The sequence below is a fragment of the Kogia breviceps genome, chromosome 4 (genome assembly GCF_026419965.1).
Source record: "Kogia breviceps isolate mKogBre1 chromosome 4, mKogBre1 haplotype 1, whole genome shotgun sequence".
NCBI classification, from domain to species: domain Eukaryota; kingdom Metazoa; phylum Chordata; class Mammalia; order Artiodactyla; family Physeteridae; genus Kogia; species Kogia breviceps.
The window spans coordinates 94,173,219-94,197,720 of record NC_081313.1 but is presented as its reverse complement, the minus strand read 5'-3'; the positions used below and the strand labels follow the sequence as shown (position 1 = coordinate 94,197,720).

The window sequence follows — 24,502 nt, the reverse complement described above, 5'->3', positions numbered from 1 at the left end:
TCTCAAGCCACTGTGCCATAGCTTTCCATGGCTGAGAGCAAAGAAACTTACTCTGAGTGGTGGCATCTGGGAAAGAGTAATTGTGGTAGTGTGTTAAGCTACCCAGAAATCGAACTTGGGAGTACAGTATTGATTTAGAGTTAGAAATTAATAGTCCTTTATTGAATAATATAAGTAGTATATGGTTTTTAAATCTGTATTTAGTGATAGCTTTTTCTGTGAGTGAAAACATGAAGTAGGTGTTTCTAACTAACCTCCTACAAAAAAATACATTATAGTACAGTAAATCATATGGTTATTATTTTCAGTTTTTGTGCAGTACCTGAAGGCAGTGAAAATGACATGCGATTTGTATACTGTGCTTCCTGTATTTGCTATATGCTCAACAACTGGTCTGGCATGGATATGAAAAAAGCCATCAACTATATTAGAAGAAGTATGGTGAGTTATGTTGATAAATTGACTCTTTGTTTTAAGTTATCACTGCTGATATATGGGGGCTGGGGCATGCCTCGTCTCTTCTAGCAGTAATTTGGAAATAAGGATAATAAGATTGCTTTCTGGGTACATCATATATCAGAATAGCCATTTAAGAATAATGTTCAAGGAAAGTTTGATTCTTTAGCCATTAAATTTTAAGTGTAATCTGATTGTGTCCAAAGAAACTGTCTTTAGCAGAAAGAAATTGGTCAGCCTTAGAAGCAAAAAATAGTAAAATCTCAAAGGTAAATGTTGATAACCTACCTTAGTAGGGATCATTGGGAAGTCGCAGCCAAGCATACAAGAGAATTACAGTGCCCTTGGTGAGATTATTCCTATATTGGGTGTGAGGTCCTTAAGCCATTTTGACTAGCAAGATTGACTGGGCTGACAGTAGATTTTTGGACCACTTTTGGTTTCTTAATACTTTTATGTGGGTTGTTTTTTTTTTTAATCTAAGGTTTATTTTAAGGAGAATATCAAGTAGAAATTTTATTCTTTCACACAATACAATTTTTGGTCTTTTTATCAACAATAGTAAGGAAAACTTAGTTTAGTCTCAGCCAAAACTATCCTTTGCTCTTCATTTTGGTCTCTCATATACAACCAGAGAAATAGAAGTGCTGCTTCCCAGGTCTATTTTACCTCCTAAATATGAAATTTTTATAGATTAGAATATTTTAGGCTGTTAATTCAACTTTTACTAGTCCATATTTCAGAACAAAAATGTAAGTTCTGGGCTTCCCTGGTGGCGCAGTGGTTGAGAATCCGCCTGCCGATGCAGGGGACGCGGGTTCGTGCCCCGGTCCGGGAGGATCCCACGTGCCGCAGAGCGGCTGGGCCCGAGAGCCGTGGCCGCTGAGCCTGCGCGTCCGGAGCCTGTGCTCTGCAACGGAAGAGGCCACGACAGTGAGAGGCCCGCGTACCACAAAAAAAAAAAAAAAAAAAAAAAAAAAAAAAAAAAAAAAAAAAAAAAAATGTAAGTTCTTAGAGGAATGGAGTTATTTTTAATTGAATGTGTGAATGTGAATCAGATTTTATAGAATCTATAATAGCACAGGTTTTTAAAAGCCTGTGGAGGCAGAAAGAGGAAACGTTTAAAGGAGTTTTAACATCTTTATTGGAGTATAATTGCTTTACAATGGTGTGTTAGTTTCTGCTTCATAAAAGGAGTTTTAAGAGGAAAGGAGATTTATGTTATAGACAAAGGTGGGAGAAATGCATTTTGGCATGAATATTGCAGAAGTAACACCATATTCTTCTCAGTGCATTGTATATGGAGGTACAACATGTTGATTTGCTCTATTATTGGTGATGTTAACTTTAATCACTTGGTTAAGGTGGTGTATGCCAGATTTTCCTCTGTAAAGTTAGCATTTTTCCCTTTGTAATTATTTAGTATTTCATGGTGAGATACTTGGAGACTGTATAAATATCCTGTCCCTCATCAAACTTTTATCCACTAGTATTAGTATGCATTGATGATTTTCCAGCTCTCATTCATTCTGTAATAATCAGTTAAAATTCTACAGTTACGAAAAGCTTTCCCTTCACCTTTATCTCCTTACTTATTTATCTAATTTTAACAGGCACTCTAGATTCTTGTTTTACTCATTGGGTTATTATCTGTAACTATCATTATTTATTTTGATGCTGTCCCAGATTCAGCCAGCAAAAACCCCTTGTGCCCTTTTGATATGTCCCCTTCATTCTTTGAGCACCTCCTTGTCTTCTGGCACAAGATAGTCCAGGATCATAGTTTAATTTCCCAGCCTCAGTTCTGAAATCGGTCATTTCTTCAAGGAGTTCTAGTTCTTATTGGAGGGTGGTGTTTAGAAACCACGATTTGGGCTCAAAATGTGCTTATTGGTACTGGGATATCACTGCTTCTAGCCCCTCTCTCAGAGGTAGGAAATGTATATATGTATACACAGACATCCCCCTTACACACTTATACACATCTATATCTTTTTCTCTATCTATCAATCAATCAGTCAGAAACCATGAGTTCACACTAGTACCTCAAATTTTAATCCAATAGCACTAGGTTCATTTTAACCTTCCTCTTTTCATTTGTAACTCCCTTCTCAGACAGTGACAAACCTGGCTGCTATTATCCAGACTGCATTGGTTCTTTTTGTTTAAATCCTGAAGGTACATAGTCAAAATGTTATATTTAAGAAACACTTGAGTTACTTCTTTTATTCCCTCCACCCCCAACCTTTAGTTTGTTTATGTTAATTTATTTGAAATAAAGTTGTTTATTTGTTTCTGTTTGGATTCTATTTTATTTCCTTAATATGTGAAATATTAACTCGGTTCTGAAAGTCATAGCTATACAAAAAGTTATATTCAGAGATGTGTAACTCACAGGGCTTCCTGTTCCTTCTATCCACCCCCTTCCTAACTCCCGTGTTTACCATCTTGTTCCCATTCACTCTGTAAGTAAACGTTCTCATTAGTTTTTGGTTAGGCCTCCCTGTACTTCTTTTTGATGAACAGATATGTACATTTAAATTTCTGCTTTCTTACTCAAAAGAGTACTTTTTTGCAGTTTGCTTTTTTCATTTAACAATATAGCTTGAAAACCACTCTATATCAGGTCATAGAAATTTTCCTCATTTGGGGGGAACAGTTTTGTAGTACTCCATCATGTGCACATGTCATAGCTATTTCCAACTCTTCTATATATAGGCTATATATTTTCCAAATGTGAACATTGTTGAAATCCATACCTTCTGCATGTGTGCTTGTGTATTGTTGGGGCTATAACTTCAGAATAAATTCCTAGCAGTGGAATTGCTTGATCAAAAAGTAAATGCATACGGGGGGATTGGTTCAAGGTGGCGGAGTAGAAGGACATGCACTCACTCCCTCTAGCGAGAGTACCAGAATCACAACTAACTGCTGAACAGTCATCGACAGGAAGACACTGGAACTCACCAAAAGAGATACCCCACATCCAAAGACAAAGGAGAAACTGCAGTGAGATGGTAGGAGGGGTGCAATCACAGTAAAATTAAATCCCATAACCGCTGGATGGGTGACTCACAAACCGGAAAACAATTACACCACAGAAGTCCACCCACTGGAGTGAAGGTCTGAGCCCCACGTCAGACTTCCCAACCTAGGGGTCCAGCAACAGGAGGAGGAATTCCCAGAGAATCAGACTTAGAAGTTTAGCAAGATTTGATTCTAGGACTTTGATAGGACTGGGGGTAACAGGACTCCACTCTTGGAGGGCACACACAAAGTACTGTGCACATCAGGACCCAGGGGGAAGAGGCAGTGACCCATAGGAGACTGAACCAGACGTACCTGCTAGTGTTGGAGGGTCTCTTGCAGAGGTGGGGGGAGGCTGTGGCTCACCACAGGGACAAGGACACTGGCAGCAGAAGTTCTGGGAAGTAATCCTTGGCATGAGCCCTCCCGGAGTCCACCATTAGCCCCACGAAAGAGCCGGGGTAGGCTCCAGTGTTGGGTCGCCTCAGGCCGAACAACCAACAGGGAGGGAACTCAGCCCTACGGATCAGCAGACAAGTGGATTGAAGTTTTACTGAGCTCTGTGCATCAGAGCAAAACCCAGCTCTACCCACCACCAGTCCCTCCCATCAGGAAGCCTGCACAAGTCTCTTAGATAGCCTCATCCACCACAGGGCAGACAGCAGAAGCAAGAACTACATTCCTGCAGCCTGCAGAACGTAAACCACGTACACAGAAATTTAGACAGAATGAAAAGGCAGAGGACTGTGTACCAGATGAAGCAACAAGATAAAACCCCAGAAAAACAATTAAATGAAGAGGAGATAGGCAACCTTCCAGAAAAAGAATTCAGAATAATGAGAGTGAAGATGATCCAGGACCTCGGAAAAAGAATGGTGGCAAAGATCGAGACGATGCAAGAAATGTTTAACAACAACCTAGAAGAATTAAAGAACACAAACAGAGATGAGCAGTACAATAACTGAAATAAAAACTACAGTAGACGGAATCAACTGAGCAGAATAACTGAGGCAGAAGAACGGATAAGTGACCTGGAAGACAGAATGGTGGAATTCATTGCCGTGGAACAGAATAAAGAAAAAGGAATGAAAATAAATGAAGACAGCCTAAGAGACCTCTGGGACAATATTAAACACAACAACATTTGCATTATATGGGTCCCAGAAGGAGAAGAGAGAGAGAAAGTACCTGAGAAAATATTTGAAGAGAGTATAGTCTAAAACTTCCCTAACATGGGAAAGGAAATAGCCACCCAAGTCCAGGAAGTGCAGAGAGTCCCAGGCAGGATAAACCCAAGGCAAAACATGCTGAGACACATAGTAATCAAATTGCCATAAATTAAAGACAAACAAAAACTATTAAAAGCAGCAAGGGAGAAATGACAAGTAACATACAAGGGAACTCCCATAAGGTTAACAGCTTATTTCTCAGCAGAAACTCTACAAGCCAAAGGGAGTGGCATGATATTTTAAAGTGATGAAAGGGAACAACCAACAATCAAGATTACTCTCCCTGGCAAGGATCTCATTCACATTTGATGGAGAAATCAAAAGCTTTACAGACAAGCAAAAGCTGAGAGAATACAGCACCACCAAACCAGCTCTACAACAAATGCTAAAGGAACTTCTCTAAGTGGGAAACACAAGAGCAAAAAAGGACGTATAAAAACAAACCCCAAACAATTAAGAAAATAGGAATATACATATTGATAATTACCTTAAATGTGAATGGATTAAATGCTCCAACCAAAAGACACAGGCTCACTGAATGGATAGAAAAACAAGATCCATATATATGCTGTCTACAAAAGACCCACTTCAGACCTAGGGACACATTCAGACTGAAAGTGAGAGGATGGAAAAAGATATTGCGTGCAGTGGATATCAATCGAAAGCTGGAGTAGCAATACTCATATCAGATAAACTAGACTTTAACGAATGTTAGAAGAGACAAGAAAGGACACTACCTAATGATCAAGGGACCAAAATCCAAGAAGAAGGTAGTAACAATTATACATGCATCCAACATAGGAGCACCTAAATACATAAGGCAGATGCTAAAAGCTATAAAAGAGGAAATCGACAGTAACACAGTAACAGTGGGGGACTTTAACACCTCACTTACACCAACGGACAGATCATCCAGACAGAGGGAAACGCAAGCTTTAAATGACACAATAGACCAGATAGATTTAATTGATATCTATAGGACATTCCGTCTGAAAACAGCAGGTTACACATTCTTCTCAAGTGCACATGGAACATTCTCAAGGATAGATCACATCTTGGGTCACAAATCAAGCCTCAGTAAATTTAAGAAAATAGAAATCATATCAAGCATCTTTTCCATCCACAATGCGATGAGATTAGAAATAAATTACAGGGAAAAAAACGAAAAAACAAAAACACATGGAGGCTAAACAATATGTTACTGAATAACCAAGAAATCACTGAAGAAATCAAAGAGGAAATCAGAAAATACTTAGACACAAATGACAGTGAAAACACGATGATGCAAAACCTATAAACAATCTAACCTTACACCTAAAGGAACTAGAGAAAGAAGAACAAACAAAACCTGAAGTTAGTAGAAGGAAAGAAATCATAAAGATCAGAGCAGAAATACATGAAATTGAAACAAAACAGTAGCAAAGATCAATAAATCCGAAAGCTGGTTCTTTTAGAAGGTAAACAGAATTGATAAAACTTTAGCCAGACTCATCATGAAACAGAGGGAGAGGATGCAAATCAATAAAATTAGAAATGAAAAAGAAGTTACAACGGACACTGCAAAAATACAAAGCATCATAAAAGACTGCTACAACCAACTCTTTGCCGATAAAATGGACAACCTGGAAGAAATGGACAAATTCTTAGAAAGGTATAACCTTCCAAGACTGAACCAGGAAGAAATAGAAAATATGAACAGACCAATCACAAGTAATGAAATTGAAACTGTGATTTAAACTCTTCCAACAGGGCTTCCCTGGTGGCGCAGTGGTTGAGAATCTGCCTGCCGATGCAGGGGACGCAGGTTCGCGCCCCGTCCTGGGAAGATCCCACATGCTGCGGAGCAGCTGGGCCCGTGACCAATGGCTGCTGAGCCTGCACATCCAGAGCCTGTGCTCCGCAAAGGGAGAGGCCACAACAGTGAGAGGCCTGTGTACCGCAAAATGTAAACAAATAAATAAAATAAAATAAACTCTTCCAACAAACAAAAGTCCAGGACCACATGGCTTCACAGGTGAATTCTATCAAACATTTAGAGAAGAGCTAACACCCATCCTTCTCAAACTTTTCCAAAAAATTGCAGAGGAAGGAGCACTCCCAAATTCATTCTGCTAGGCCACCATCACCCTGATTACAAAACCAGACAGAGATCTACAAAAAAAGAAAATTACAGACCAATATCACTGAGGAATATAGATATAAAACTCCTCAACAAAATACTAGTAAACAGAATCCAACAACACATTAAAAGGATCATATACCATGATCCAGTGGGATTTATCCCAGGGATACAAGGATTCTTCACCATATGCAAATCAATCAATGTGATACACCATATTAACAAATTGAAGAATAAAAACCATATGGTCATCTCAATAGATACAGAAAAAGTTTTTGACAAAATTCAACACCATTTAGGATAAAAACTCTTCAGAAAGTGGGCATAGAGGGAAAGTACCTCAACATAATAAAGGCCATATATGACAAACCCACAGCAATCATTATTCTCAATGGTGAAAAACTGAAAGCATTTCCTCTAAGATCAGGAACAAGGCAAGGATGTCCACTCTTGCCACTCTTATTCAAGATAGTTTTGGAAGTCCTAGCCATGGCAATCAGAGAAGAAAAAGAAATAAAAGGAATACAAATTGGAAAAGAAGTAAAACTGTCACTGTTTGCAGATGACATGATACTATACATAGAAAATCCTAAAGATGCCACCAGAAAACTACTAGAGCTAATCAATGAATTTGGTGGAGCTTCAGGATACAAAATTAATGCACAGAAATCTCTTGCATTCCTAGACACTAAATCGAAAGATCAGAAAGAGAAATTAAGGAAGCAATCGCATTCATCACTGCAACAAAAAGAATTAAATACCTAGGAATAAACCTACCTAAGGAGGTAAAAGACCTGTACTCAGAATACTGTAAGACAGTGATGAAAGAAATCAAAGATGACACAGACAGATGGAGAGATATACCATGTTCTTGGATTGGAAGAATCAATATTGTGAAAATGACTATACTACCCAAAGCAATCTACAGATTCAATGCAATCCCTGTCAAACTACCAATGGCATTTTTTTGCAGAACTAGAACAAAAAATCTTAAAATTGGTATGGAGACACAAAAGACCCTGAACAGCCAAAGCAATCTTTAGGGAAATAAACGAAGCTGGAGGAATCAGACTCCCTGACTTCAGACTATACCACAAAGGTACAGTAATCAAGACAGTATGGTACTGGCACAAAAACAGAAATATAAATCAGTGGAACAGGATAGAAAGCCCAGAGATTAACCCATGCACCTATGGTCAGCTAATCTGACAAAGAAAGCAAGGCTATACAATGGAGAAAAGACAATTTCTTCAGTAAGTGGTACTGGAGAAACTGGACAGCTACATGTAAAAGAATGACATTAGAACACTCCCTAACACCATAGACAAAAATAAACTCAAAATGGATTAAAGACCTAAATGTAAGACCAAACACTGTGAAACTCTTAGAGGAAAACATAGGAAGAACACTTTGACATAAATCACAGCAAGATCTTTTTTCACCCACCTCCTAGAGTAATGGAAATAAAAACAAAAATAAACAAATGGGACCTAATGAAACTTAAAAGCTTTTGTACAGCAAAGGAAACTATAAACAATACGAAAAGACAACCCTCAGCATGGGAGAACGTATTTGCAAACGAAGCAATGGACAGACGATTAATCTGCAAAATATATAAACAGCTCATGCAGCTCAATATTAAAAAAAAAAACACCCCAATCAAAAAATGGGCAGAAGACCTCAATAGACATTTCTCCATAGAAGACATACAGATGGCCAAGAGATACATGAAAAGCTGCTCAACATCACTAATCATTAGAGAAATGCAAATCAAAACTACAATGAGGTATCACCTCACACCCGTTAGAATGGCCATCATCAAAAAGTCTACAAACAATAAATGCTGGAGAGGGTGTGGAGAAAAGGGAACCCTCTTTCACTGTTGGTGGGAATGTAATTGATACAGCCATTATGGAGAACAGTATGGAGGTTCCTTAGAAAACTAAAAATAGAACTACCATATTATCCAGCAATCCCATTACTGTGCATATACACTGAGAAAACCATAATTCATAAAGAGACATGTACCCCAATGTTCATTGCAGCACTATTTACAATAGCCAGGACATGGAAGCAACCTAAATGTCCGTCAGCAGATGAATGGATAAAGAAGATGTGGCACATATATACAGTGGAATATTACTCAGCCATAAAAAGAAACGAAAGTGAGTTATTTGTAGTGAGGTAGATGGACCTAGAGTCTGTCATACAGAGTGAAGTAAGTCAGAAAGAGAAAAACAAATACTGTATGCTAACACATATATATGGAATCTAAAGAAAAAAATGTTTCTTATGAGCCTAGGGGCAGGACAGGAATAAAGATGCAGATATAGAGAATGGAGTTGAGGACACGGCAAGGGTGAAGTGAGACAGTAGCATTGACATATATACGCTACCAAATGTAAAATAGCTAGTGGGAAGCAGCTGCATAGCACAGCAAGAGCAGCTCAGTGCTTTGTGACCACCTAGAGGGGTGGGATAAGGGAGGGTGGGAGGGAGGCTCTAGAGGGAGGGGATATGGGGATATATGTATACATACACCTGATTCACTTTGTTATACAGTAGAAACTAACACAACATTGTAAAGCAATTATACTCTAATATAGATGTTTAAAAAAAGTTCAAGAAGATTTCTCAGAAGGGAAAGATCTGAGTTTCCAGATATCCTGAAAGGACCACTGTGGGCCCATTATAATGGATGAAAATAGGCTCAAACCCAGGAACATTATTGTGAAATTTCTCAACACTGGGACAAAGAGAAGATCCTTCTTTGCCTTGACTCCTGAAGGATGTTCTCCACCAAAACAAAAGAGTAAACCAAGAAAGAGGAAGAGACAAGAAATCCAACTCAGGTGAAAAACATAGGAAGTTCCAAGGTTGATAGTGAAGGGAAGTCCCCAGATGAGAGCTCTGCAACAATGTGGAGAGCACTCAACCTAGATAGGACAAAGGTGGAGGAGTGGGGGGGCTCTATTCAAGAGAAAGACAGACACTGGTAGGTGTCTAATGGTGCTTGACTGTGTCTGTCAGAAGGTATGTCTATTAGACGGTCAGTACAAAATAAAACACACAAATGGGGGAAAAGGTAACAGTTAATTTCAGGAAAAATAAGAAAAGAAACAATTATAGTCCATGATGCTCAACTGTTAATTGTATTTTCGTAGACAAGTTACATAATCACAGAAGTTGATTTAAGCAAAGTGTAGTATCCTCAGAGCATGGGGCACAGGAACAGAGGGGAATGGGGTGTAAGAGAGTTGGATGCTTATCTGCCATAATAAATGATAGAATATGTCTAAAAGTCACAATTTAAAACAGTATATGATCTAGGCATATTATTTGGAAGCACAAAGATGTATATTCCAGAAGAAATGGCCAAATACTGAAAAGTGGTTGCCTCTGGAAAGGGGTACTGGATGAGTGTGAGGAATGATACAGGGAATCACTGTTTTGTTATAAATTTTTGTTATAAATTTTTCAGTACCATTTAACTTTCTAAATGATGGATGTATATACCTTTGATAAAATAAATTTTAAAAAATATGTTATGCTTTTTTAGGGTTTTTAAAAAAATAATTTTTAAAAGCATGTGTTATGCTTTTTTCAAAATGAAAAAATAAACATTAAAAAAAAAAGAATTACCATATGACCCAGCAATCCCACTGCTGGGCATATACCCAGAGATAGCTATAATTCAAAAAGACACGTGCATCCCAGTGTTCATTGCAGCACTGTTTACAGTAGCCAGGTTATGGAAGCAGCCTAAATGCCCATCAACAGACAAATGGATAAAGAAGATGTGGTAAATGCATACAATGGAATATTACTCAGCCATAAAAAAGGAACGAAATTAGGTCATTTGCAGAGACATGGATGGACCTAGAGACTGTCATACAGAGTGAAGTCAGAAAGAGAAAAACAAATATTGTATATTAACGCATATATGCAGAATCTAGAAAAATGGTACAGATGAACCGGTTTGCAAGGCAGAAATAGGGACACAGATGTAGAGAACAAAATGATGGACACCAAGGGGGGAAAGCAGGGGGTATGGTGAATTGGGAGATTGGGAATGACATATGTACACCAATATTTATAAAATAGATAACTAATAAGAACCTGCTGTATAAAAAAACAAAGTAAATGTATACAAAGTTTATCAGGTATTGCCCATTTTCTCTACAAAATGTATGAACCAATTTATATTCCCACCAGTGTATGAGAGTGCCTGTGTCCACACAGTCTCACCAATAGAATGTGTTGTCACACAGTTTTTATTTTTACCAATGTGATGGGTGAAAAATGGTATCTCAGTGTTTTTAATTTGCATTGATTTTATTAGGAATGAATTTGACCATTTTCACAAAACCAGGCCACAGGCCAGATTTAACCTGTAGTCCCCAGTTTGCTGACCCCTACTTGTAGTCCATTATTTGTCCTTTTTCTTTAGGTATTCCAATTTTGTGTGTTTTCTTTCTTTGCTTATCTTTCATTTCAACCACTTTCTCTCTGACCCTTTTTACTTCTTTATCTCATTTTTATTCTCCTTGCTGTTTTCAGCCTTTCTTAAATGTCCCTTACTGTGTTTTCCTGAAATCATTTAATTTTTATTTCTTCCTACTGTTTATCCTTTTCATTTTTTTAACGTTAAATCTCTTTTCATATTCCCAAATGCTTATTTGAGGATATGCAATTGAGTTTGGGGTGCTGTATTACAGTTTTCCTTTGCTTTATCACCATTTTTTGGAGGTGAAGGCATATATTCCTATACTGGGATGTTTTCATTCTGATTGTTGTGTTTTCATCTCAGAGTTACTTTGTGTAGATTTGTCTTTTTCTGTTTAGTCATTAGTGGATTTTTTTTTCTTACAAGAATTCATAGTTTAAGAGTGCCCTCTTTTCAATGCAGAGAAACAAAGTATGATTTCTTTAATTTAGAGTGTCTTTTTGTTTGTTTGTTTAGTGATTGGGGAAGGTTTGTGAGTTCTGTGATTTTCTGGTAGGAGAAAGGTTCTCTTTTGTTTCCCAGGTTTTTGCATTTTGCTCTTTGGAGTTTTCATTTATTTGGTCTTCAGTGGGCTCTTCTCCCTTCCTTTTTTTTTTTTTTTTTTTTTTGCGGTATGCGGGCCTCTCACTGCTGTGGCCTCTCCCGTTGCGGAGCACAGGCTCCGGATGCGCAGGCCTAGCGGCCATGGCTCACGGGCTTAGTTGCTCCGCGGCATGTGGGATCTTCCTGGACCAGGGCACGAACCCGTGACCCCTGCATCGGCAGGCGGATTCTCAACCACTGCGCCACCAGGGAAGCCCTCCCTTCCTTTTTTAACTGTCTTCACCAGACTTATGCCCATAGAATGCTGCCACCTTGACTTGCACACTCTCCTGGGTCTCTTCTCTGTAATCATTGTTCAGTGTTACCAGAGCTCCTACAGTACATGCTTCCTCGCTTTGCCTGGTAGTGCCAGACTGTAATGATGGTCTTGCAGGCTGAAATGATGCAAAGTGATTTTAATCATCAGTGGGAAAAATGACACTTGTTCTGTGACCTTTATAATTTTTTGCCAAAACATTAAAAACTATTACTGTTATAAATGTATGCAGAATTTTTTAATGGTAAAACCAGTATTTATTTATTACATCATAATTTAAAACATTAGCAATATTGAAAATTAAAGTGTTTTCTGTGTAAAAAATTAATCAATAGTAGTTTGAACAGCACTGTTTGTCTTCTTCTCATTGTATAATTTATAATATGGAGCAGGCATCTTTTCTGTTGTGGTAAATGATCATACTCCTTTCTAAGTTTGTATCAGCTTCCAACATTCTGTCCTTTTCATTATTGTGAAATATCTGAGAGTTCCTTTTATGTGAAGTTTTTGCCAGCATCTCTTCTCTAGAACATCTCCATCTTTTTCATCAGAGCCACTTTCCTCGTTTATGTAGATATTTCACCTTCATTTGATTTTTCTGACTGCATATCTAGTCTCAATCAGCCAGCACTGTCATGATAGCTGTTTCTTTTATTACTCGTTTCATCTCAATTTCACTTTTAGTGTTAACTGCTTTTCATTTCTTTTTTTTTTTTTTTTTTTTTTTTTTTTTTTTTTTTTTTAAACATCTTTATTGGAGTATAATTGTTTTACAATAGTGTGTTAGTTTTCCCTCTACAACAAACTAAATCAGTTATACATACACACATGCTCCCACATCTCCTCCCTCTTGCATCACCCTCTCTCCCACCCTCCCTATCCCACCCCCCCAGGCGGTCACAAAGCACAGAGGTGATCTCCCTGTGCTATGCAGCAGCTTCCCACCAGCTATCTAATTTACATTTGATAGTATATATATGTCCCTGCCACTCCCCCACTTCGTCACAGCCCACCCCTCCCCCTCCCCATATCCTCAAGTCCATGCTCGAGTAAGTCTGTGTTTTATTCCCGTCCTACCACTAACCTCTTCATGACATTTTTTTCCCTTAGAGTCCATATATATGTGTTAGCATACGGTATTTGTTTTTCTCCTTCTGACTTACTTCACTCTGTATGACAGACTCCAGGTCCATCCACCTCATTATAAATAACTCAGTTTCATTTCTTTTTATGGCTGAGTAATATTCCATTGTATATATGTGCCACATCTTCTTTATCCATTCATCTGTTGATGGACACTTAGGTTGCTTCCATGTCCTGGCTATTGTAAATAGAGCTGCAATGAACATTTTGGTACATGAGTCTTTCTGAATTATAGTTTTCTCAGGGTATATGCCCAGTAGTGGGATTGCTGGGTCGTATGGTAGTTCTATTTGTAGTTTTTTAAGGAACCTCCATACTGTTCTCCATAGCGGCTGTATCAATTTACATTCCCACCAGCAGTGCAAGAGGGTTCCCTTTTCTCCACACCCTCTCCAGCATTTATTGTTTCTAGAGTTTTTGATGATGGCCAATCTGACTGGTGTGAGATGATATCTCATTGTAGTTTTGATTTGCATTTCTCTAATGATTAATGAGGTTGAGCATTCTTTCATGTGTTTGTTAGCAATCTGTATATCTTCTTTGGAGAAATGTCTATTTAGTTCTTCTGCCCATTTTTGGATTGGGTTGTTTGTATTTTTGTTATTGAGCTGCATGAGTTGCTTATAAATTTTGGAAATTAATCCTTTGTCAGTTGCTTCATTTGCAAATATTTTCTCCCATTCTGAGGGTTGTCTTTTGGTCTTGTTTATGGTATCCTTTGCTGTGCAAAAGCTTTTAAGTTTCATTAGGTCCCATTTGTTTATTTGTGTTTTTATTTCCATTTCTCTAGGAGATGGGTCAAAAAGGATCTTGCTGTGATTTATGTCGTATAGTGTTCTGCCTATGTTTTCCTCTAAGAGTTTGATAGTGTCTGGCCTTACATTTAGGTCTTTAACCCATTTTGAGTTTATTTTTGTGTGTGGTGTTAGGGATTGTTCTAATTTCATACTTTTACATGTAGCTGTCCAGTTTTCCCAGCACCACTTATTGAAGAGGCTGTCTTTTCTCCACTGTATATCCTTCCCTCCTTTGTCAAAGATAAGGTGACCATATGTGTGTGGGTTTATCTCTGTGCTCTCTATCCTGTTCCATTGATCTATATTTCTGTTTTTGTGCCAGTACCATATTGTCTTGATTACTGTAGCCTTGTAGTAGAGTCTGAAGTCAGGGAGCCTAATTCCTCCAGCTCCATTTCTCGTTCTCAAGATTGCTTTGGCTATTCGGGGTCTTTTGTGTTTCCATACAGATTGTGAAATTTTTTGTTATAGTTCTGTAAAAAATGCTACTGGTAATTTGATAGGGATTGCATTGAATGTGTAGATTGCTTTGGGTAGTATAGTCATTTTCACAATGTTGATTCTTCCAATCCAAGAACATGGTATATTTCTCCACCTATTTGTATCATCTTTAATTTCTTTCATCAGTGTCTTATAGTTTTCTGCATACAAGTCTTTTGTCTCCTTAGGTAGGTTTATTCCTAGATATTTTATTCATTTTGTTGCAATGGTAAATGGGAGCGTTTTCTTAATTTCACTCTCAGATTTTTCATCATTAGTGTATAAGAATGCCAGAGATTTCTGTGCATTAATTTTGTATCCTGCAACTTTACCAAATTCATTGATTAGCTCTAGTAGTTTTCTGGTAGCATCCTTAGGATTCTCTATGTATAGTATCATGTCATCTGCAAACAGTGACAGCTTTACTTCTTCTTTTCCTATTTGGATTCCTTTTATTTCTTTTTCTTCTCTGCTTGCTGTGGCTAGAACTTCCAAAACTATGTTGAATAAGAGTGGTGAGAGTGGGCAACCTTGTCTTGTTCCTGATCTTAGTGGAAATGGTTTCAGTTTTTCACCATTGAGAACGATGCTAGCTGTGGGTTTGTCATATATGGCCTTTATTATGTTGAGGAAAGTTCCCTCTATGCCCACTTTCTGCAAGGTTTTTATCATAAATGAGTGTTGAATTTTGTCAAAAGCTTTCTCTGCATCTATTGAGATGATCATATGGTTTTTCTCCTTCAGTTTGTTGATATGGTGTATCACATTGATTGATTTGCGTATATTGAAGAATCCTTGCATTCCTGGGATAAACCCCACTTGATCATGGTGTATGATCCTTTTAATGTGCTGTTGGATTCTGTTTGCTAATATTTTGTTGAGGATTTTTGCATCTATGTTCATCAGTGATATTGGCCTGTAGTTTTCTTTCTTTGTGACGTCTTTGTCTGGTTTTGGTATCAGGGTGATGTTGGCCTCATAGAATGAGTTTGGGAGTGTTCCTCCCTCTGCTATCTGTTGGAAGAGTTTGAGAAGGATAGGTGTTAGCTCTTCTCTAAATGTTTGATAGAATTCGCCTGTGAAGCCATCTGGTCCTGGACTTTTGTTTGCTGGAAGATTTTTAATCACAGTTTCAATTTCAGTGCTTGTGATTGGTCTGTTCATATTTTCTATTTCTTCCTGGTTCAGTCTCGGCAGGTTGTGCATTTCTAAGAATTTGTCCATTTCTTCCAGGTTGTCCATTTTATTGGCATACAGTTGCTTGTAGTAATCTCTAATAATCTTTTGTATTTCTGCAGTGTCAGTTGTTATATCTCCTTTTTCATTTCTAATTCTATTGATTTGAGTCTTCTCCCTTTTATTCTTGATGAGTCTGGCTAATGGTTTATCAATTTTATTTATCTTCTCAAAGAACCAGCTTTTAGTTTTATTGATCTTTGCTATTGTTTCCTTCACTTCTTTTTCATTTATTTCTGATCTGATCTTTATGATTTCTTTCCTTCTGCTAAATTTGGGGGTTTTTTGTTCTTCTTTCTCTAATTGTTTTAAGTGCAAAGTTAGGTTGTTTATTCGAGATGTTTCCTGTTTCTTAAGGTATGATTGTATTGCTATAAACTTGCCTCTTAGAACTGCTTTTGCTGTATCCCATAGGTTTTGGGTCGTTGTGTCTCCATTGGCATTTGTTTCTAAGTATTTTTTGATTTCCTCTTTGATTTCTTCAGTGATCACTTCGTTATTAAGTAGTGTATTGTTTAGCCTCCATGTGTTTGTATTTTTTACAGATCTTTTCCTATAATTGATATTTAGTCTCATAGCGTTGTGGTCGGAAAAGATACTTGATATGATTTCAATTTTCTTAAATTTGCCAAGGCTAGATTTGTGACCCAATATATGATCAATCCTGGAGAATGTTCCATGAGCACTTGAGAAAAATGTGTATTCTGTTGTTTTTGGATGGAATGTCCTATAAATATCAATTAAGTCCATCTTGTGTAATGTATCATTTAAAGCTTGTGTTTCCTTATTTATTTTCATTTTGGATGATCTGTCCATTGGTGAAAGTGGGGTGTTAAAGTCCCCCATTATAATTGTGTTGCTGTCGATTTCCCCTTTTAAGGCTATTAGTATTTGCCTTATGTATTGAGGTGCTCCTATGTTGGGTGCATAAATATTTACAATTGTTATATCTTCTTCATGGATCGATCCCTTGATCATTATGTAGTGTCCTTCTTTGTCTCTTGTAATAGTCTTTATTTTAAAGTCTATTTTGTCTGATATGAGAATTGCTACTCCAGCTTTCTTCTGATTTCCATTTGCATGGAATATCTTTTTCCATCCCCTTACTTTCAGTCTGTATGTGTCCCTAGGTCTGAAGTGGGTCTCTTGTAGACAGCATATATATGGGTCTTGTTTTTGTATCCATTCAGCCAGTCTGTGTCTTTTGGTGGGAGCATTTAATCCATTTACATTTAAGGTAATTATCGATATGTATGTTCCTATTACCATTTACTTGTTTCGGGTTGTTCTTGTAGGTCTTTTCCTTCTCTTGTGTTTCTTGCCTAGAGAAGTTCCTTTAGGATTTGTTGTAGAGCTGGTTTGGTGGTGCTGAACTCTCTCAGTTTTTGCTTGTCTGTAAAGGTTTTAATTTCTCCATCAAATCTGAATGAGATCCTTGCTGGGTAGAGTAATCTTGGTTGTAGGTTTTTTTCCTTCATCACTTTAAATATGTCCTGCCACTCCCTTCTGGCTTGTAGAGTTTCTGCTGAAAGATCAGATGTTAATCTTATGGGGATTCCCTTGTGTGTTATTTGTTGTTTTTCCCTTGCTGCTTTTAATATGTTTTCTTTGTATTTAATTTTTGACAGTTTGATTATTATGTGTCGTGGTGTGTTTCTCTTTGGGTTTATCCTGTATGGAACTCTCTGTGCTTCCTGGACTTGATTGACTATTTCCTTTCCTATATTAGGGAAGTTTTCAACTATAATCTCTTCAAATATTTTCTCAGTCCCTTTCTTTTTCTCTTCTTCTTCTGGGACCCCTATAATTCGAATGTTGGTGCGTTTAATGTTGTCCCAGAGGTCTCTGAGACTGTCCTCAGTTCTTTTCATTCTTTTTTCTTTCTTCTGCTCTGCAGTAGTTATTTCCACTATTTTATCTTCCAGGTCACTTATCCGTCCTTCTGCCTCAGTTATTCTGCTATTGATCCCATCTAGAGTATTTTTAATTTCATTTATTGTGTTGCTCATCGTTGCTTGCTTCCTCTTTATTTCTTCTAGGTCCCTGTTAACTGTTTCTTGCAAATTGTCTATTCTATTTCCAAGATTTTGCATCATCTTCACCATCATTATTCTAAATTCTCTTTCAGGTAGATTGGCTATTACCTCTTCATCTGTTAGGTCTGGTGTGTTTTTATCTTGCTCCTTCATCTGTTGTGTGTTTTTCTGTCTTCTCATTTCGCTTATCTTACTGTGTTTGAGGTCTCCTTTTTGCACGCTGCAGGTTCGTAGTTCCTGTTGTTTTTGGTGGCTGTCCCCAGTGGCTAAGGTTGGTTCAGTGGGTTGAGTAGATTCCCTGGTTGGGGGGACTAGTGCCTCTGTTCTGGTGGATGAGGCTGGATCTTGTCCTTCTGGTGGGCAGGTCCTCGTCTGGTGGTGTGTTTGGGGGTGTTGGTATCCTTATTATGATTTTAGGCAGTCTCTCTGCTAATGGATGGGGCTGTAGATCTGTCTTGCTCTTTGTTGGGGATAGGGTGTCCAGCACTGTTCTTTGCTGGTCCTTGAGTGAAGCTGGGTCTTGGTGTTGAGATGGAGGTCTCTGGGAGATTTTCGCCGTCTGATATTACGTGGAGCTCGGAGGTCTCTTGTGGACTAGTGTCTTGAGGTTGGTTCTCCCACCTCAGGGACACCGCCCTGGTGCCTGGCTGGGGCGCCAAGAACCTTTAATCCACACGGCTCAAAATAAAAGGTAGAATAAATAGAGAGGAAAGAAAAGGAAGGAAGGAGGGAGGGAGGGAAGGAAGGAAGAAAGGAAGGAAGAAATGAAGGAAGGAAACAAGAAAGCAAGGACAGAAGGTGCAGAGGAAGAAAGGGAGGAAGGAAGAGAGGAAGGGAGGAAAGAAGGGGGAAGGAAGGAAGAAAGGAGGGAAGGAGGGAAGAAAGGAAGAAAGAAAGGGAGAAGACAGAGTAGTATAAAGTATAGTTATTAAAATAAAAAATAATTATTAAGAAGAAAAATTTCCTTTTAAAAAACAAAAAAAAAACAAAAACAAACAAACAAACAAACAACAAAAAAAAAACAGAAAAATGGGTCGGTCTAACCCTAGGACAAATGGTGCAAGCAGAGCTATACAGACAAAATCTCACACAGCAGCACACACATACACACCCACAAAAAGAAAAAAAAAAGGGGGAAATAATAGTATATCTTGCTCCCAAAGTCCACCTCCTCAACTTGGGATGATTCGTTGTCTATTCAGGTTTTCAACAGATGCAGGGCACTTCAAGTTGATTGTGGAGCTTTAATCCGCCGCTTCTGAGGCTGTTGGGAGAGATCTCCCCCTCTCCTCTCTGTTCGCACAGCTCCTGGGGTTCAGCTTTGGACTTGGTCCCGCCTCTGCGTGTAGGTTGTCCGAGGGCAACTGCCCTTCGCTCAGACAGGACGATGTTAAAGGAGCAGTTGATTCGGGGGCTCCAGCTCACTCAGGCTGGGGGGAGGGAGTGGCACGGGGGCGGGGCGAGTCCGTGACGTCAGAGGCCGACGTGACGCTGCACAGGCCCAAGGCGCGCCGTGCGTTCTCCCGGGGAAGCTGTCCCTGGATCCCGGGACCCCGGCAGTGGCGGACTGCACGGGCTCCCGGGAGGGCCGGTGTGGAGAGTGACCTGTGCTCACACACAGGCCTCTTGGTGGTGGCAGCAGCAACCTTAGCGTCCGACACCCGTCTCTACTGTCCGTGCCGACAGCCGCGGCTCGCGCTCGTTTCTGGAGCTCCTCTACGCGGTGCTCTTAATCCCCTCACCTCACACCCGAGGAAGCAAAGAGGCAAGAAAAAGTCTCTTGTCTCTTCGGCAGCTCCGCGCCCGGATCTAGGGCTCCTTTAAGCGGCGCACTTAATCCCCTCTCCTCGCGCCCAGGCAGCAAAGAGGGAGGAAAAGGTCTCTTGCCTCTTCGGCAGCTCCAGACTTCTCCCGAACTCCCTCCTGGCCAGCCGTGGCGCACTAGCCCCCTTCAAGCTGTCTTCACTCTGCCAACTCCAGCCCTTTCCCCGGGATCCGACTGAAGCCCGAGCCTCAGCTCCCGGCCCCGCCCGCCCCGGCGGGCCAGCAGACAAGCCTCTCGGGCTGGTGAGCGCCGGTCGGCACCGATCCTCTGAGGGAATCTCTCTGCTTTGCCCTCCGCACCCCTGTGGCTGAGCTGTCCTCCGCGGCTCCGGAGCTTCCCCCTCCGGCGCCCGCAGTCTCCGCCCGCGAAGGGGCCTCTAGTGTGTGGGAGTCTTTCCTCCTTCTCGGCTCCCTCCCACTGGCGTAGGTCCCGTCCCTATTCTTTTGTCCCTGTTTATTCTTTTTTCTTTTGCCCTACCCAGATATGTGGGGAGTTTCTTGCCTTTTTGGAGGTCCGAGGTCCTCTGCCAGCGTTCGGTGGGTGCTCTACAGGAGAAGCTCCACGTGTAGATGTATTTCTGATGTCTCTGTGAGGAGGAAGGAGATCTCCGCGTCTTACTCTTCCGCCATCTTTAAGCCGTCTCTCATTTCTTTACTGTACTTTCATCTTTGGTAGCCAGTCTCCTTTTTTGATTATCTTTTTAAAACATCATGTGGGTTTATCACTAAAAGACAAAGAGACAGCACAGCCACATACATTGCTGTCTGTGTGTGAACTGATAACATGTGCAGTGACCAATTACAGACTTTGAAAAAGGTGACATGATTGGTCACTGATTGTGATACACATTTGTTTTGTATGTAATGGTTTGTGGACTGAGGAGCTAGCAGCAAGTTTGTACTTTATGCAGTTGCTCACAGTTAATATATTATTACTGAAATTTGAACCGTACTATGTTATTTAACTAAGCCAGGGTACCTGGAATTTGTATATATTGGAACTGTGCAAAGCAGGGATTGCCTGTATTTCACACTTAGGCTTTTCCTAGTGATTTAAGCTAGTGATTTTAGGTAATCTCAGACCTGCCATTAGCACCCCTCCTCTTTCTTCCTCACAAGTTTTCATAGATTGCCCTTGCTCTCTGCAAAAGTATGTCAGGAGTGTGGGATTTGATGTTTCTTTTTCTATAGACAGGAAATTTGAAGCTTGAGCATGTCTTCTAGCTTTGACAAGGTTTCAGTTTTACGTAGTTGTATTGTTCTTATCCTGTTTGGATTTTGTGGGATATGTGGGGAGATTCAAATTTAGGCAGGCACCGTTATCATCAGCTATCCAAGAGCCTCAAAATAGATTTGTTTTGCCTTTATAATGTTATAGAGTATAAAATCCTTACATTTTCCTTAAATTCATGTATTCTTGCAAGTGGGAGAGGAATAAAGGTTGGGGCTTCTTATTGGGTAGAAATTAAATATGTGGGTGCCATCTTTGAACAGTCTATTGTCAGAATATGACTAGTGCATACATTTACTGATTTGGCTTGGTGAATAAGACAAGAGCAGGTACTTGAAAATGCCTAGATCTATTTCATTGTGGGAAAGAGTGCATGTTTTGAAAAATATAAAGGAGAACTAAAATTAGATCAAGAGACAAAAAATTAGCATAATGACAACTTATTTATTTATTATTATTTCCCTATTAAACTGAACATATTTTTCTTTTTCAGTCCTATGACAATGGGTTGGCACAGGGAGCTGGACTTGAATCTCATGGTAAGGCATCTTAACTTAAATGGATATGTAGTTTCTTTTGTTTCTCCAAATAACATCATGGTATCTTCAACATGTAGGACCTCAGAAGTCTGTCTCAACTCTTGGTGCAGCCTGACTGTCTTCTTTCGTACTTCTCTCTGTTGACACTGCTGTGCCAACTCGAGCCTCTCCTAGGTCAGTAACCATTCAGAGATTATTCAGACCAGAATGTTCAAACAGTACTTTCTGGTGATCATTTCAGCAGTTAGTTGCATGAAAACATCTTGGGATGATTTAAAATATTGTTAGGAAACAGCACGTTTTCTTCTTTGGTGTAATACTGAAAAGCTAGATACAGAATATTAAACATGAATCGATGAATTTGTGAAGAAAAAAATTTATTTACCTTCCTTAATATAATTGTCATAAGTCATAGTGATAAAACATTTTGCCACATAGCATATGTGCACTACGTACATTAATACAGTCTCTCCTTTCACACTTTTCCTCAATTTTGGCAGAACCAGAGTGAGCGATAATCCCTTAGTTTGTCAAAACCTCAATAGCCTGAACTCTTTCAAGTGGAATATATCATGTAGAAGTACATGTTACTTCCATGCTCCTTTTTTTTTTTTTTTTTTTTTTAAAAGAGACCAGATTAGGGATGCCCAGATCATCACAGCAGTGTTTTTGCACTCACCTGTGTGTCCATCCCTCTGCTAGCATGATAGAGTAGAAAGAACACATCAGTATTCAGGTCTCAGCCCTAACACTAGCTACGTGGCTTAGGCCCCTTACTTAATCTCTCTGAGGAGTTCCTCATCAATAGAGTAGAAATAATTATATCTTTCTTTAAAATTATTGTTAGAGATATGAGGGAAACTGGTTTGTAAACTGTAAACCATGTATAAACATTTTTTAAAAACACATTCCTTGTGCTTTCCCTAGGACCTGTCCTATCAGGTACCTCCTCCCTCTGACATTTTCACTCCCTCCTTCGGTGGTATTTGTAGAGTATATGTGTCACTAAGGGGCGTATAGAAAACTGTCTTGGATTTTCCTCTGAAGCCATACTATAATTAGGACATCGTAATTCTTGTGTATGTCTATATGAGATTGGGGGTGGCAGTAGCAATTATGTCACTGGTCATCACCACTTGGCAAGGAGGGATATACTTGTAGTTGCACAAAGAGGAAATCTGGCATCTCTAAGAATTTCTGAGAAGACGAGGTCTGGGCTCACTATCGTAAAGGATGTTAATGGGCACTCAGGCTGAGGAGATACTTCACAGTGCAGGAGACCTGTGGAACAGACACTATTGTTCCCCAGAAAATGGGATTACGTTCTCTGGGATATGAAACAGAGAGGGCCGCTCAAACATGATACTCTCTGATGGAAAAAAAGTCTTGCTGAGTCACACAAGTAGTGATTTGGAGTCAGTATGACTCGAATAGGATCACACCCAGCAAGATCATCATTGATGGGCTGTGGTTCATGCCAAAAGGCTTACATCTTACTTTTACACTCTTTTTGTCTTGGTAGGTTTAAGGTCTAAAGCCCAAGAGGAGGGTTTCCTAACTCAGGGTACCACATTACAGGTTATGCTGCAAATGGGCTATAGGCAGGCCAAGCTGTTGCTGCCTCAGCCTTTGGAGCAGCCAAGAGGTGGGTGTCTAGAGCTCCCGTTTAGGTGCCAGGCGCTCGCTCCTCAGGTCACTGCTGTGTGTCCTACAAACGTCAGACGTTTTAATGTCCTTGTGTGCTGTGAGGTTAGATAGGCTGAAAAGTACTACTCTAGAAGGCATTGGTATAGCCTCCCTTCCCTATCTCATCACTGTCTACACTGGCAAGAGAAACCTCTTTCTAAAAAGTAGTCCTGCACATTGGGCACTCTGAAGTCATGGTGTTCTCCCTTTTTCTCCTTTTATTAATCTTTTTAGAATAGTGGTCCAGGTATACTATTTGCCCTTCTACACAAATGGCTTGTTCTTTAATTTTTCTTTGTAAGATTCAGCAACTTAAATGAAATATTTCTTTTAAAGTCATGAATGATCTACATTTCAAATCCAGTTTCTTTTTCTCATTCCTCATCTTCTATTTATTGAAGCAAATGAAGCTGCTAGCCTCTCCCCCTTCTTTCTTGAAGTATCAATTCCTCTTGTCCTTCTTCCTGACAAGTTGTTTCTGGCTCCTTCACCATTTTTGTTTCTTCTTCTCACCTCTTTATCTTAGTCCAACTTTCTTCTTTTCTTTGGATCATTCATCTTTCTAAATATCAGGACTCTTATACTTGCTGTTCCTTCTATATAGAATCCTCCACTCCCATCCCTAGCGAACACCTGGCTTCATTTCACATCTTTCAGGTATTGGCTCAAATGATATTTTTGGATAAGTCCCCTTTTTAAAATTGCAAACCACCCACAAACATACCTTCTGTTTAGAATTGCAGACCAACCACAGATACATACCCCATTCTCTGTCCCCCTTTCTGGCTTTATTTTTCTCCATATCACTTTTATTTTATTTATTTGTTTATTGTCTGTCTCCACATAATATATGCCTCACGAGATCAGAGGTTTTGGCCTGTTTTATTCACTGTTGTATCTCCCACACTTGTAACGTGTGGCACATAGTTAAATGAACTAACAGATGGTTCTCTATCAATCATCCCTGGGGTGATGGCACCCACACTTTGTTTCCAAATCTGTACTGTTGCTTCTGAGCTGCATACTGCCTTTCTGTGTGCCTGCCAGGCATAGCTAGCTACCTTTATATCTCTCAAGCTGCACATTTTTAAAAACCATCATTCTCCTCTTTCCTTCCTTCTAAGTCTGTTTTTGCTCTTCAGGAATGTAGAACTATTCTGATCTACTGATTTTTCAGAGCCAGAAATCCAGAATTTGGGGTGTTTAATCGCCTGTTTTTTGTTGTTGTTCTTAATTTGCCAGTCACACCAGTCCTCCATTAGTTACCAGTTTATAACCTTTTACAGACTTAAAATAATTTATTTATTAAGCAGCTGCTCTCTGCCAGCTAACA

General features: G+C 39.4%; 1 protein-coding gene across 1 annotated transcript in view; it reads left to right on the top strand.

Annotated features, from left to right (window-relative positions):
- PGGT1B (protein geranylgeranyltransferase type I subunit beta) overlaps positions 1 to 24,502 on the top strand; it is a 67,082-nt gene that overhangs the window by 24,321 nt on the left and 18,259 nt on the right. The window contains exons 5-6 of the mRNA XM_059061886.2: positions 309 to 441; positions 21,438 to 21,483. Of these exons, the coding sequence (XP_058917869.1) occupies positions 309 to 441; positions 21,438 to 21,483 (179 nt within the window). The remainder of the gene's footprint in view (positions 1 to 308; positions 442 to 21,437; positions 21,484 to 24,502) is intronic.